The following is a 15,183-nucleotide window of genomic DNA, read 5'->3' as shown; positions in this document are numbered from 1 at the left end:
ACGTGCCAGGCACGCCGCTTCTCCACTTGAGCAGCCCACGGGAGGCCCACCAATCAACCAGGCCAGACCGGGCCAAGCTTCCCCGCTAAGACTTCCAAGAGCGGGAACGTTGGCTTGGAGAAAGAGCCAGTCAGTCTGGCCTGCAATGCAACGTGCATTCCTCGTCTGCAGATACAACCTTACCCATCACCCGGTTTGGCCGCCTCGGCCTCCGTCGTATTCTCTAAGCGAAGAGGGGCAATCGAGAAGAATGCGATGCGAATGCGCGTCTCTCCACTGGCTAAACAGCGACGACGGTACACCAATCGCCCGAGACGCGCAAAAGCTATAAGAATCCGGACTGTCACCCAAAGATCGTCCGGTTTGTTTCCTTCTCGCATTGTGAGAATTTCCATCTTCAAAACAATTGGTAGAACAGACAATCACCGGGTCTTATTATCGTCAAAATGTTCACCAAGAAGAGCCTCCTCGCTTTCGTAAGCTGCCTGGCCATGGCCGCAGCGGAGACCACCACCATCGAGAACCCGACTCCCGCTGAGATTGAGGCTGCTCAGGCCTCTGTCCTGCCCTACTCGCCCGTCTCCAATGTCAGGGGTCTCGCCTTTGACCGTTTCGTCGATGTCTGGATCGAGAACACTGTTAGTAGTCTCATTCATTGACGAGGATATTCAGCCGGGCTTTATAGCTAATAAAATCTGATAGGACTTTGCCACCACTGCTGGTGACAAGAATTTCGAGGCATTGGCCAAGGAGGGTATCCTGTTGACCAACTACTTCGGCGTCACTCACCCCTCCGAGCCCAACTACTGCGCCTCCGCTGCTGGTGACGACTTCGGCATGGACAATGATGACTGGCACCAGATCCCCGCCAACGTCTCTACCATTGCCGACCTCTTCGACACCAAGGGCGTTGCCTGGGGCGAGTACCAGGAGGATTTGCCCTATGCTGGTAGGGCACTCTTTAATCCGCGCATCATGCACTTCGCAATTGGCACTTCATCAGCTAACCAATTATCCTTGATATAGGTTACCAGGGCTTCCGCTACCCCGAGACTGGAGCCAATGACTACGTGCGCAAGCACAATCCTCTGATCCTCTTCGACTCCGTCACCAATGACGCTGTCCGTCCCCGTCAGATCAAGAACTTCACCACCTTCTACGAGGACCTGGAGCACCACCGTCTGCCCCAGCACATGTTCATCACCCCCAACATGACCAACGATGCCCACGACACCAACGTCACCTTTGCCGGCGAGTGGCTCAACCGCTTCATGACCCCGCTCCTGAAGAATGACTACTTCACCAAGGACACCCTCATCCTTGTCACCTTCGACGAGACCTCCACCTATCTCCAGGAGAACCGCGTCTACTCCATCCTCCTTGGCGGCGCCGTCCCCGAGCACCTCAAGGGAACCAAGGACGACACCTTCTACACCCACTACTCGGTCATTGCCTCCCTCAGCGCTAACTGGGGTCTCCCCTCCCTTGGCCGCTGGGACTGCGGTGCTAACCTGCTCAACCTTGTTGCCGAGAAGACCGGCTACGTTAACTGGGAGGTTGATCTCGCGACTATCAATGCCAAGGACTACTTCAACCAGACCGCCCCCGGCCCTCTGTCTGACAACATCTACTCCAAGTACACTTCCCAGTGGCCCATCCCCACTGTCAACGAGCGCTGCACTGCTGGCCACGGTATCCTGGAGACCGTTAAGAAGACCTACAAGGGTCAGAAGGCTACTTACAACTACATCAGCCCTGTCCCATACAGCGCCGCTGCTGGTATTAACGTTGGTGTCAAGTACACCCGTACTCTGGTGAGTTCTGGATCTTTTGTGATTTGACCAGAGAACATTTTACTGACAATTTATGTAGAAGAATGGCCACAAGGAGAGTGGTATCACCAACTAGATGTCGTATCTGGGTTGAGTGATGCAACAAATTCGGATCTGCGGTAATTGTCGCGGATCTCGTGTTGTATTTCGATAGACTGTATATATTAATTTAGTATGAGGAACATATGGACCACGTTTCTTCAAGTTGGAGCGGGAAGGTTGAACATACTTCGCTGCCGTGCCTTAGTGTAATCCGCAAATGAGGTACGTAAAAAATGTTTGTTATATAGTACGAAAGTGACAACACCATTGTTCAAGAATAAGTGCTTGTAAAGACATCCTAAAATTAGGAGCCAGCTCGTCATACTAGATTCAATCATTCGATAACACGGTAATGCGGCCTGCTGCCCGCGGGGCGTCAGGGTTCTAGAGGAATAAACTGAATAGCTTTTGGCGCCTTAGCGCTTTTATCTCTGATCCTATGGACACCGCGGCCTTGCAAACATGACCTGACGAGATTAATCTCAATTACACATTCCTTGAGACAGGTAACCCCCATGGTTGCATCTAGCATGAAGCACTGGCAGGAACATTCTGAGAAGCCGAACCTGCACTCGTCTTCCCACCACTTACAACATCAAGGATATTCTATGACAAGGTTTTTCCAATATCCTTCAATGTACTTGACATACTTTTGATAAATCATTCTCTGAGACTTTTTCCTATTGGATATCTCAAATAGTCGAGCGCAATCCTCCAAACGGATTATCTCCGTTGTTAGTTTGTCTCTGAACCTCGATCAATCTTCTATATCACGATGTTGCCCAGAATTCGCAAACCTCGTATACTCAGAATAATGAATACCACAGTGATTACCTCTCTAGTCGCTCGGAGATCATCCAGTTCGAGGGTAATAATGTGAAATGCAATTATATCTTTTCTTTCGCTAAGACAGGAATTATATCTAACAACAGCCAAATCTACCCAGCAGCATACGTACTCCTCTTCCGCAGCGCCTCACCAAACTTCCACAAAAAGATCGGCGCCGGAATCCCAATCGCAATCGAAATAAACGCCAACACACTATTCCCCCACCCATAATGCAACTTATCATACATATACGGCGCGAAAAGCGGAAACCCAAAGCCCGCCAGTGACCGCAGGAACGCACTAGCTGCCAGCGCACTCGCCGCGAACCGCGTATACGCGTCGACCATGTACGTCTGCATGCACTGGAACGAGATGATCGTGCCCGCGCCGAGGAGTACGGCGCCGATGTTGGGCGCGATCCAGTGGCAGTGGGTCTGCGCGGTCCAGCCGTAGATGAAGAGGCCGCTTGGGATGAGGATGGCTGCGACGCCGAGGAGGGGCACGCGGAACTCTGGTCGGCCGACGCCGTTGTTGCGGGCTTTGAGGCGCTTGTAGATGCGGTCGTTGAGAGGGGCGCAGATTTGGGAGCCGCACCAGAAGCCTAGGCCTAGGGAGATGTAGTTTAGACCGCCGATGCCGATGGACTCGTTGTAGTAGTCTTTGCTGGTCCAGAGGGAGGGGAAGGTCGACAGGACGAGGTACATTATTCCGTAGATGAAGGCCATGTAGCAGGCGAGGACTTGGACAATTGATTGGGTTAAGAGCAGACGGAAAGGCCGGACGAGAGATTCGCGGAGGACTTGGGCGAGGGTTTTCTTTTGCATCTCTGCTTCAGTTTGCCAGGTGGTGTCGCCGGTTTCCTTGCGAATGCGCTTGGCGCGGTCGCGGAGGATGCGGGGGCCATAGGTTTCGCGGAGGAAGAAGAGGCCCATGAATTGGATGAGTCCGTCTGCGATGGATACTGAGTAGAAGACCCAGCGCCAGGAGATGTTCTCGGCGATGAAGCCACCTGCGATAGGGCCGAGAGCTGGGCCTAGCAGGGGGGCTAGACTGTAGATGGCAATGCTTTTGCCTCGCTCTTCAGGTCTGAAACAATCGGATAGAACGCCGCCGCCGACTGCGAGGGGCGCACTACCGCCCAGTCCGGCGAAGAACCGACACACGATCAGCTGGGTCTTGGTCTGGGCCACGCCGCAGCCGATGTTGAAAACCAGGAAGAATAGATTGGCGAGTTGGAGAACGATAGTTCGCCCATAGATTTCTGAGAGTGGTCCTAGGAATAATGGTCCAACAGCGTATGCCAGAACGAAGATGGAGAGCATGAGCTGGGAGACGATTGGGTCGGTGACGTTTAATTGGGCCTCGAGGGTGGTCAAGGCGGGTGCTACCATGGAGGAAGACACTGGCGAAATGAAAGTGAATAGGGAGACTGTGATGGTTGCTGCCCACTTCTTTTTCGAGGGCCAATTCTTGGGATTCTCTGGATCCTCGGGTCCGTCCCATGTCACCTAGGGAACTTGTTAGACTAGATTGCTACAAAGCCGATAGATCTGGATCAGAACTTACCAGCTTGCCGCCATGGCGAGATTTCGTCGATCGCAACGTCCTCGTCTTCTCAAGGTCTGATGCAGACTGTTCGCCTCTCTCCAGGTCCACGTCCCGCTCGTTGACGATCCCACCTCTTACCTCCTGGATGGTATCGACCTTGGCGGCCTCCAACGAAGAATCATCCGTCGTATCGTTGTCATCATCTTCGTGGCTGTGGTACACCGTGATATCATCTGGGTATCTCCCAGAGTGAACGCGGTCCAGATCTACATCGTCAAGGTTGGATTTGGACGTCCGTCTTGACTTGACGGACTCCGCCATTGCTCGGGGGAGCGACGGTGTCCGCGATGCGGGGTCTTCGGTATCTGAACTGGCATCCGAGGTAGAATGAGAATGTGTCGATCGATGGTCGTGTTCATCCTTTTCCGACATGGCTGTGTCGGGAATCAATGTAGTCTATGCAGTGATAAGAGTGCAGGCAACCAGTTAAGATGATGATATTCAACCAGAAATTGCTGTGATTCCTGTATAAATAAGAGATACACGTTCGTTCAGCGAAACGAAAATTGCAAGGCCAAACGAAAAATTGGCAGAAAGCCGATTATTTAAACGACTTTATCACCGGATACCACTCTGCCGTGGACTGAAAGCATAAGTTTTCCGACCATGCATACGGTGATAATGGACCCTTAAACCCGCCCATCGATGAAGAAATTTGCCCTCCACTGGGCCCCCCATCGATCTCAGTTGAATCCATCGTGATAGGCTGTACAGCGAAGCTTGACAGAGGACTGGCCATCGAGACAGTTCCTGGGCCCCGCCAAGCAGTGAAAAATCCGGTCCAGGGCGGCCTGAACCGGCATGGCCAACCTCGTTTGGGGAAAAAGCGGAGGCAAATCGAGGTTGTAGCGTGGACGGGCGGCTCAGGCGAAGCCGGTCCCGGGCTGGCTGACTCATCGTTCTCGGCAATTCGGCACCGTCACGTGCGCTCTTTCCTTGTACATCCCTGAGAAGACGCTGATTTTCAACACTATGCGGACTCTCATACCATTGAGATACACCTGGGCAGGAATTGATGCAAACTTGGAGATGTATGTGAAACCTCCGGATCTGAGACTTAGAGGTGTGAGACAGAATAGGTGTAACATGAACCTTATGTGAAGACTATATATCTTGATAGTGAAGTTGATGTAGTAACCTTACAGGTGGTACTTATACTACATATACCAAGTTTAGTGATCCAAGAAGTTATAGTTAGGCATTAGGTAGCTGCTTTCTTGGTTTGACAATGTATTCCTTTCGCGAAGTCAATTGATTCCATCTAACTGAAATCATGCAAAACACAAGCGCTTCAGGCACTATCACCCTGAACATGTAACTTGAACCATCAATGGCATGTTGTATTATCCAGAGTAGCTGCTCCATTATCATGTTTGGCCTCAAGATCCAGCCCTTTACATTTGAGAAGATCGAACCTCGTGCACAAACGGCCCGAGTCAAGTTAAGCCACCAGGTGCAAAAGCGTCTGGTTAGGGGCATTATTCTGTCAAGATATAGCCCTTCGGCTGGAATGAATCAACTAGTTCTTCACTAATGGGGTATAAGCGGTCGTAGTTATGGTCTACTGCAAAGATCGGCTCATACCCTATCATGAGCGTCATGAACAACAATTCTAACTCAGTTACACACGTTGTGTTTCGGGCTTTTGGGTCACCTCTTGCGCTCGAGAAAAACACTGAAAGTAAACATCTCTGCTCGTCACCCACGCGATCCTATTTACCTAGTCTACCTACTGCCAGGTAATGTAGAGTGGTGTTCCCACGACTATGCTAGATAAGCGGATCCGTATTAGCGGCAAGAAATAATGTCCGGTCCTGAGGATCCCGTCGTCCCACGTCTAGGCTGTGGCTAAGACAGTCGAGGATTGGCTGGATAAACGCACCATCCTCAAGTAACGCGTACATCACACTGCATACCCCATACTTGTGTACGAAGCAAGGCTCATAGTCAAAGTGAACGTTACCATGGGGGAATCCGTATATATTCTACCGCGCAGACTATGTGATGGCCCCCAAATACAGGTAAAACCACCTAGAGGCTAAGTAAATCTATCGACTCACACCGGGTAGAATGGCACTAGTAAGATCATCTTTGGGAAAGCCTTACTTCGTTTGCATCTTCACAAGAGATTGTATAACATGGACAGGACGATAAAGTGGTTTTCGCAAATATGAAGGCGGCAACATAGTAATATTCCAATCCAGAGTGACCTCCAGATTTCCACAAATTGATTTGGAGAGCCCCAAAATGCAGCCGCCCCGTCGAGCTTGTTAGCGCCGGCCCCCAGTCAACCCCCTCCGTAGCACGTGGTTTTCGCCTTGAACGCTTCACTCCATCTTTCTCATCAACATGTTTGATTCGAAGGGGAATTCATCCCCCATCATTGACTGGACGACACTCCCTCCGGAAATCTTCGAGATAATCATCACATATCTGGATCTGGACGAGGTCAAAGCTCTTCGTCTAACAGCCCGAAAGTTCGCAGAGAAGTGCATCGGACCCCGCTTTTTAGTATCCATTGAACAACCAACTCTCGATGTATCTTTGCATAATCTTCGTTCTCTTTACGCCTTGGCCTGCAATCCCGCCCTCAGCAACAAGATCTATTCTCTGACCCTCTTGGCCACAAACCTCGATTCATCCGAACTGGAGAAAAATGTGAAGTCAGGAAAATACACTGTACACACAGCCAGAGGGCCTTTTTTCGAGGCCGTCACAACCCCTTATACTCCGGAGGAACTCTCAAGCGCCAAATCCGATCTGGACTGGTTTGAAGAACAGCGAAAAGCCAGAGCCAATGAGTCATCGGAAGAAATGCTGGAGCTTCTTCAACTCTTGCTCAAAGGATTTGGCAAGTTGGATTCTATACACTTAGATGGTGCGTTCATCCGCGGACGTGAGCAAAGGGTATCGACCTCGCAGGGGAAGTGGTATCCTCTCTGGATGCGAGCCTCAAGCATCTTCTCTTTGGTTGTGACGGCTTTGGCACAAAGCGGGGTATCAGTGAAGAAATTCAATGCATATCGCCAAACTCCCAGGTGCTGCATTCCATCTGGTCATATCACCACCTACGCATCTGATCTCGACTCAGAACAGCTAGGGATTGTGGTCAAGAGTCTGGAATCACTCGAGCTAAGTATGTCCGTGGAGGTACAGAGCGCGCTTAACTCTACCGACACCGTTGAAAATTCCAAGCGAGATGAAGACACAGAAAGCGAATACGAAGACGAAACAGAGGATCACTTGATATGCGATGATCCTGGTGAAGTACTAGATGTTGGGACTCCGGGTATTACGTCCCTGCTCAAACCTGCGCTCGCTCTTCGAGAGCTGGATTTATTCTTCCGTAATACCCTGGAAAGAGGGAAGTTGGACAGCTACAACCGTCTGATTGAGAGTATGGCCCATGAAACCCAGTTCCCACTACTTGAAAAATGCGCATTTTCGGGATTCCCGGCAAAAGGGGACTCGATTCTGCTGTTTCTCCAAAAGCATCCCGGCCTCAGATCTTTCACATTGCATGAGTGTACTTTGACCACTGGGTCATGGACGCCGATTTTTTCTTATATGAACCAATCAATGCCAGGGCTAGAAAAAGTCAGCTTCTCAAACCTGTATGAAAAGTTCATTCAGGATCCGAAACTTGAAGAGCAAGAGGAAGAGGGCAGTCCACAGCAAATATATGGAATGGTGAATCTGCACCCAATTTGGGACACTGATCGACCGCGGCTTTGGGACAGCTTCACGACGACTCAAGGCAGGGAAGTGCACACTCGGAACTTCAACCACGAGGAATTGAAGAAAGGGCTTATGTTTCGGCCAGTAGTTAAGAGGCGTGGACGATCTAAGAGCTCTCCGGAGGTTATGCGGTGGGTGAATTCCCGGAGAGCACTTTATGGACCTCCATAGTGCCTTAAAGTGCTTGAGGACTGTCTTTACAGTCCCTGTTATTGGGAAATCTCTCTGTATTTCTGTTACTACGTTAGAAATTGAATATTCGCGGCTAGAAGTACCGGGACCAAGGATCTATTCCTTCCTGTTGAGATGTAAGAAAGTCGTATACAGCGTGGAGTAAGTATGCATAATCCATGTATTCCTAGCCAGTCAGTATTTGTCTAAAATCACACCATAAGTGGATGGTCAAGGCGCACCAGGATGGTGCATATATCCCCGGCACTGTAGCTTACTTTGGAACGGTCTATTGACTCCCGAAAGGATATACCGTGGAGAAAGTGTTTGTCCATCTCTGTATTAAATAAACCAGACCAATTCAGGGTTCAGTGGTCTAGTTGGAACTAATGCGCTCAGATAATGCAAGGAAAGAGATGCCGTGGCCCAAACCAAAATATTGCCAAGTATAAATATCTTCTTCCAATGGAGAATTTTACTTGATTCTCACAACTAGAGTGGCTCTCTCACATCCCAAAAGGAGGTCATCACACGCCGCTGATTAAGAAGCAGTCTCCAAGACGAAGCTCCTAAACAATTCGACGTCAGTAAACCTTCGCCCTAATCATTTCTCTCTTTACAAAACAGCATGATATATCAATCTGGGTGGTCGCACAAACCTCAGGGGAGTATTCGCTAAATGGGAATGTGGTGCAGATGTGTTGATACCAATTGGTTACGGGTGACTGAACATCTTTCTCGCGAAGCCTAGACGAAGTAGTCTACTATCAGGATAAAAGCTTCGCGACACGTGCTTTGACCTACCCCTGTTTGAACCTCTTGGTACTGGGGGACTTGGGTCTTCCATACCCACGGTCATCATTGTTTGCAAAAGGAAAAGCTTTACCTCCAAAGGGAGTGCCAATACCAAATGCAGCGGGAGTAGGGCTTCCACCGAACCCACTGCTACTACCAATTGGCGTGCCCGCAAGGTAAAAAGCATCGGAAGCAAGGGCAAGGGGCCCTTTAGAACTAGAAGGTAGTGTTGCAGCCTCAGACTACTGCGCTGAGCTCAAGTTGGGAGTGGCTTGGCCCGTCGCAGCAGGATTGCAAAAAAGGGCTTGGTGAAGACAGCTTGGCCTCTGTCACTACCTTCCTAGTGGCGGCCGCCAAATTTGGACCAAATTTCACTTCGATAGCAGGTGAGCCAAATTTTAGGGGATCAGACACTATTGTTTTTAATTAAGCATTAGTCAATTGTAGCATAAGAACTAAATATCAGAGAAATCACCCACCAGGAGCAATTGGGCTTTTTGTCATTGAACTCGCGGGAGGAGGGTCAAAAGGTGTTGCCACAACATCAGGCTTCTGGTTCGGGACCGACGGTGGATTAGGGGTGCCCTTTATTGCTGGTGCTGGTGCTGGTGCTGGACTTGATGCTGTAGATTTGCTATTGTGAGGATCACTCAGGCAAGGTAATAGAATCTCGTTCGAGCTGACATCTTATCGGTAACTTCACTACACCATTCAGAACTTGAGTTGGCAAAACTTGTAGTCCTGGATGATATTGATATCAGTCAGCGATACTTCACTCCATAAACTCATTCCGTCTTTGGAAAAATTTACCCAAAATAGGGGAATTCGGTAGAGAGATTTCATCCGGCTTATAGGCATCAAGTGTCTCTCTGCCAAGTCGTAGCTTCTCGAGTTCCTCGTTCAGTCGTGTTCTCTCATTTTGCGTCACGGACGGCTCAGCCGCTACTTTCTGGAGTTGTTGATCATCCATGTCCACAACAGTTTGACTAGAAAATACATCTTCTAATGGAGTGAGGAAGCAATTCTCAATTGCAAGAATGGCAACATTTTGGACGAAGGTTATGATCGTTGTCTAAACATAGAGCAAGTCAGTATTGCGCAGCGGCCATTCAAAATTAAACGTCCGTAACTCACATCATAATACGCTTGCATCTGATCAATAATCTCCTCTGCACCGAATTCGTCGCTGGAAGAAACTACTTTGTTGGCTGCCTGATCTAAGTTCAAGCTACTCACAGCATCATTTTCCAAGCCGATAATTTGGGCCAATGCAGCGAGCTGACGCTTTTGTCTAGACTCTTGCATTTTCGAAAGATAAGAGTCTCCCACAGGAAGTGGATGACCATGGTTGTAGTAGGAAACTAGTTCCTCAAGCTTTGCCATCAGTTTCTCCTTCATTTTCTCGAGCTTTGGGGAAATCAAGTGCCGCATAAGGGAACCGCGAGTGTGATCGTCTATGAGATACTTAAGCACAATCTGGATGAAGTACTCCACTGAGCTCCACACGCTCAAGAGATGAGCTTCTGCGATCCCTTTCCAAGGCTCACACTGGTCGCGGAATAGGCTGCCAACCAAGAGTTGGTTCGGGGTTCCGGGTAACTCAATCCCTCGACTTTCGCGCGCTTGCTCCTTAATTTCCCCTTTCAGCGACTCCCGCGTGATGTACTGCGGAGTCCAGCCATCCATATACGGCTGACATATCTCTTCTGGGATATTAAGTGCAGGTGTTGAGGATGATTGGATCATCCGACGATTTCCACGAATGCTCATAGCGTGGGCAAAGCATTCGTTAAGCTCGCGAACGATTGCTCTCAGTCGACGGAAAGGGAATTCCTCTGTGTTTGCAGTATAATTCTTGTAACCACCAAAGAAGTCATCGACATACGATCCATTCAATGCCTGATTCGTGATACGCGCAAACTTGCTGCTGATGTCAACAAGGAATCGCCGCTGCTCCTGGACGCTCGTCCGGAATGTGCCCATTTTTGCGAGTGCTTGCTCATTGCGTAGAATCTTGTCTTGTATGTCACCAATAAGATCCGGAAGATTTCGACGGATATGAGAAAGCAGAATAGTGCTCAGACGATGTCTCAGATTTTCGATCCCCACCTGGTCGCGAGGAAGCGAAGCCCATCGCCCTTTGTTGAAGAACTCCTTCTCTTGAACATCACGCGCATCGTCGGAAATGTTCATCGTCTCAAAAGAGCGATTGCGTAACACATGCCAACCAAGCTGTAACTGGACTTTCTCATTATGAATGAGTTGCAGATAGTAATCCTCGTCGTCTGAGCCAGCATCAGGAACATCGGGCTGAGTCACAATACCCAACACTCTCTCATACTTAGGATCGAACTCTTGCGCCATATTCACCACTTTTTGGATATGGTAATCGTTCCGTGCGCTAATCACAGCCAGGATGATAGTGCGAGAGCTTTTCATATAGCTCTCGGTAAGACTCTGCACGATTCTCATTCCTGGCTCGCCTTGATCACTGCTTGTGGAGTAGTACAGGCCGGGAAGATCAACGAGAGTCAGCTCTGGTCGATCAGGCCCGAAATCTCAACTTTCAACACATCATCACTAAAGCCGGAATTGGAGGCAAGGCTGTCGGTGTTAGACAGTCCCATGCACTCTTTTGCGGACTCGATCAGAGAGGGAAGGTCCTCGCCAGAGGAAAAAGACTCTAAAGTAAAAGCGCAAAGTTTCTCCCGTTCCGTGATGTCCTTTCTAGATTTTCCCGGTTCAATAGATACTTTGACTCTGTTGAAGGGGTTCCGACGCAGAACAATCTCGGTCGCAAACCGAGTACAAATGCTGCTTTTAGCAGGAAATCGCACTCTTGAGATAGCTTCTAGAGCGGAGCTTTTGCCGCTGGATTGATTTCCACAGACAACAATCTGGGGGAGTTCCACGAGGCCTCCAACACCTATGGTGCGTAGTTCGTCGATTTTGTCCAGGAGTTCCGACTGTTCCCCTTTTAGCTGGTTGAGAACGTTCTCGTCAATTGGGCACGACATGATGGGAGTTTTGCCCGTTGCTACATGCAAAAGCTATAATCCCAAAAAAATCACCAATGCACAATCTTATTGTACGCTCTAATCGGAGACTTGAGGAGCGAAGATAGAGACTTACAGCGTGAATAGGGGCAAGGTACCTCATTTAAGTACGAATGTTGAAGCCACATTTTGAAGGCCCCAAACCTGTTGACGGAAAGGGGGAAAACGATGGTATTTGGACTAGTGGATACTGCTGGCTAGATACACTGACGGACCGGAACAGCTAGGTTGTTTCACCTGTCAAGGATCCACTTTACATGGTAGAACGCCTGTAAATCAGGTCACGATACGATGGCTTACAACAGTATGGAGAACGAACAGTACAGTAGATCAGATAAAGCCTTATCAATGGAGCGGTGCGATATCATCAACTTTCGGTTGGGCGCTAGGTTTTGGACGTTCTTTCGGGGACATCGGGCTTCTCCATACCTGGCCACGAAACCTTGGTTCTAATAGTTACTTGCTGTCGGCAAACGGGTTCAAAAATAGAAAATAATGAAAGGACGAGAAGTAGGTCAGTTCATATGTTCTGATTCGCTTTCTAAACGGAATATCGTATAAAGTTATTCGTAGCCAACGGTAAAAAGAAAGTAAAAGTCTGTAGCAATTTAATGCCCTAAATTAAGGCCTAAGAATATGACTAAAACCGCGAAATACCTAGATAACCCCTTCAGTTAGCTCGTGGGTGAAAGATGTATTTGTGACACATACGTTGTTGCCGCAGTAAATAATTCTGAGCGGTTGATTTTTACTAGGCAGATTAGAGTGAAAAGGAAACCAAACGTGGAAGCCGTCATTATCGTAAGCTGTATCCACGGTGCATAACGAGGTTTGACATAACGGCCAACTGCATAGAGACCCCAGACGGGTGCAGCTAAGCTGGCAACAGCCAAAACCCCACAAATACTTGTGGCGCAATGGACAGCTTTTTCATGATCGTAATAAAATGTAGACTGGTTATCACTATCGCAGATCTAACCATGGTCAGGTTCGAATACCTTTGATTTCAAAAGAGTAACTTGCCTTGAACCAACCGGGGAAATTCGCCTCCAGGTATGATGTTATGCGATCTTCGTATACAGGGCTTTTAAGGGATACTAGATCATCAATTTCCATGTAAAGTGATTCCGCATCCACAGGAAATGTCTTTTCGATCTCAATGTTCGCCTGGATTGATTTGACTGTTTGCTGGGATGGTGCGTCCAGCCTTGTAACTGCAGCCTCTTGCAACAATGCTTCACCTAATATCATGTCAGTTGGCTTCTGTTCCTTAAGTGCAACGATAATTGATCGCACGGTAAGCTCTCATTTTCTCGCGTATGTCGCGAATCAAACGCAGCCTTTGCCCTTGTTCGATAGCTCCTGTTTGCACAGCTGGAGCCTGCGCAGCTTCCTCCAAAGTTCTCCAGCATCTCAAACAATCTTTCCTCAAGTCGGCGTTAGGACCATTGTACATGAAATCGTCATGAAATAGACTATCCAATTCGTCTTGCAATGATTGTAATTCGCTTTGGAGATAAACAAGATTCTGGATTGCAAGGCGGTCAAATCGCCTGAAAACCATCAGAAAGCGATCAGGGTCACTAGTGAGAAACCTGGAGAATTTCGGATATCCCGTTTGAAAAGCAGGCGTGCTGATGTATTTTCCAACATCGCATTTGCACCAGCGCATTGTAGCTGATAACTCCCTTTTTTAATAGAAATATGTGAAATGTAAGTCTCACATTCATGTACTCTGGATATATTAAAAGACTATATCCTGGCTTTTAAATAATTTGTAGACTTACTAGCGACCGGAAAGCTCTTCACGTCATCATTTCATCATTGCGTCAACGACTCAAATACTCCACGGCCCCCGGCATGTCACCATTCTTTGAATATATACACTGGGACGCAGAATCTGGTTTTCCATTTTTGCGTAATAGTCGGGCAGCACCATGAGCTATGCACTGCTAGGCGTGGCAGCATGCATGGCTTTTGACCCCAAAAAGCCGCAGCTCGGAATCCTAGAACGCGCACATTTTGCCCTCTAAGTGATTTTCCAAAACCAGGCGACCCTGGTAAGTGAAAAAATCTTTAACTAGGATAGAGGTCTAACTCACATATAAAGGTTGGCCAAACGAAGATTCGCTTCATGAGATGCTAAATGAACTATATGCTTTAGAACAAAACCGGAAAATGAACGCAGAGCAAAATATACGAAAGCTCCCAGAGGCCATGCAGAAAAATGCAAAGGCAGAAGAAACGGCTATGCAGGAAATGTTTATTGCCAAGCGCAGGGAATTCATCGATGATTATCTTGTGTTGTCACCACAGCTGATCAAGATCGAGGAGGAAAAGAATGCGAAGCTTTCTGAAGTCAAAAAGAGCATCAGGCACAAGTGGAGAAAGAGAAAAGAACTGAAAAGGGTGGAGCGTGACATTGATTCGGAATTTTTAATGAAGAAAAACTGTTTGATCGAAGATTTTCTAAAGGAGAAAGTAAATGGAGGTGCACAAGAATTTGCCAGGAGACTGGTCTGAAGGTTTTAAGAGAAATACATGTTGGTAAAGACCCCATAATCATGCCGCAGGACAAAGACACGATCACAGTGCTACTGTATCCTTTAATTGGCCTAAGCCGTCATCTGGCCAGTTCAGATCGACGCTCGAGGGCCATGGCCATTCGGGATTCTAGGATTACGTATAATACCATTTCCTTCACTCACCTAACCTACCGCTTAGCTCGGGTTTTTTGAATCGTGGATGATCAAACTTCTGATAACGAGATTGACTACAAAGATTCGACATCGCTCTATGTATCGGAGCGAGAAGTGGGATGTTGGACTTTTTTATCATCGTGGTTCTTCGCACGATTGCACTGGATGAATATGCTGGATCTGTGAGAGAAGAACGGACGACATGGACAAAACCACTTGCTACAAGTCCTCAGACTCACCGCCAGGCCTTTTACGACGTCTTTGACAACCTCCGTCACAAAGACCGAAGGAGGGCTGAGGAAGCGGCGAATTATAAAAAGGCAGTGGAAGAAATCTTCCAGTGTGCAAAGGCATTTGCTACGAGGGACTTGTGCTGTACACCTAAGCCCCCTTGAGCCTAAACCACAATCATAT

At 48.4% G+C, this 15,183-nt stretch overlaps 4 protein-coding genes across 4 annotated transcripts; 2 read left to right on the top strand and 2 right to left on the bottom strand.

Moving 5' to 3' along the window:
* Nucleotides 1-446: 446 nt before the first annotated feature.
* Nucleotides 447-1,908, top strand: N7458_005047 (putative acid phosphatase; the record flags this gene model as incomplete). Its single annotated transcript, XM_056908429.1, has 4 exons — nucleotides 447-638; nucleotides 703-949; nucleotides 1,027-1,814; nucleotides 1,873-1,908. 4 exons carry the CDS (start codon nucleotides 447-449, stop codon nucleotides 1,906-1,908), a joined length of 1,263 nt encoding a protein of 420 aa, XP_056767047.1.
* Nucleotides 1,909-2,812: 904 nt separating this feature from the next.
* N7458_005046 (MFS transporter) lies at nucleotides 2,813-4,682 on the bottom strand (the record flags this gene model as incomplete). Its single annotated transcript, XM_056908428.1, has 2 exons — nucleotides 2,813-4,210; nucleotides 4,269-4,682. 2 exons carry the CDS (start codon nucleotides 4,680-4,682, stop codon nucleotides 2,813-2,815), a joined length of 1,812 nt encoding a protein of 603 aa, XP_056767046.1.
* Nucleotides 4,683-6,659: 1,977 nt separating this feature from the next.
* N7458_005045 (F-box domain protein) lies at nucleotides 6,660-8,219 on the top strand (the record flags this gene model as incomplete). The annotated part of the gene is made up of 1 exon (XM_056908427.1): nucleotides 6,660-8,219. The coding sequence occupies one exon, from the start codon at nucleotides 6,660-6,662 to the stop codon at nucleotides 8,217-8,219; it is 1,560 nt and encodes a 519-aa protein (XP_056767045.1).
* A 1,567-nt stretch (nucleotides 8,220-9,786) lies between these two features.
* On the bottom strand, nucleotides 9,787-12,031 carry N7458_005044 (dynamin family protein; the record flags this gene model as incomplete). The annotated part of the gene is made up of 3 exons (XM_056908426.1): nucleotides 9,787-10,086; nucleotides 10,149-11,551; nucleotides 11,596-12,031. The coding sequence occupies 3 exons, from the start codon at nucleotides 12,029-12,031 to the stop codon at nucleotides 9,787-9,789; spliced, it is 2,139 nt and encodes a 712-aa protein (XP_056767044.1).
* Nucleotides 12,032-15,183: the final 3,152 nt, after the last annotated feature.

This window comes from Penicillium daleae, assembly GCF_028827525.1.
Source record: "Penicillium daleae strain IBT 16125 chromosome Unknown utg000005l_segment0_segment0, whole genome shotgun sequence".
Taxonomy (NCBI): Eukaryota; Fungi; Ascomycota; class Eurotiomycetes; order Eurotiales; family Aspergillaceae; genus Penicillium; species Penicillium daleae.
Note: the sequence above shows the minus strand (reverse complement) of the source record. Positions and strands in the feature narration are given on the sequence as shown.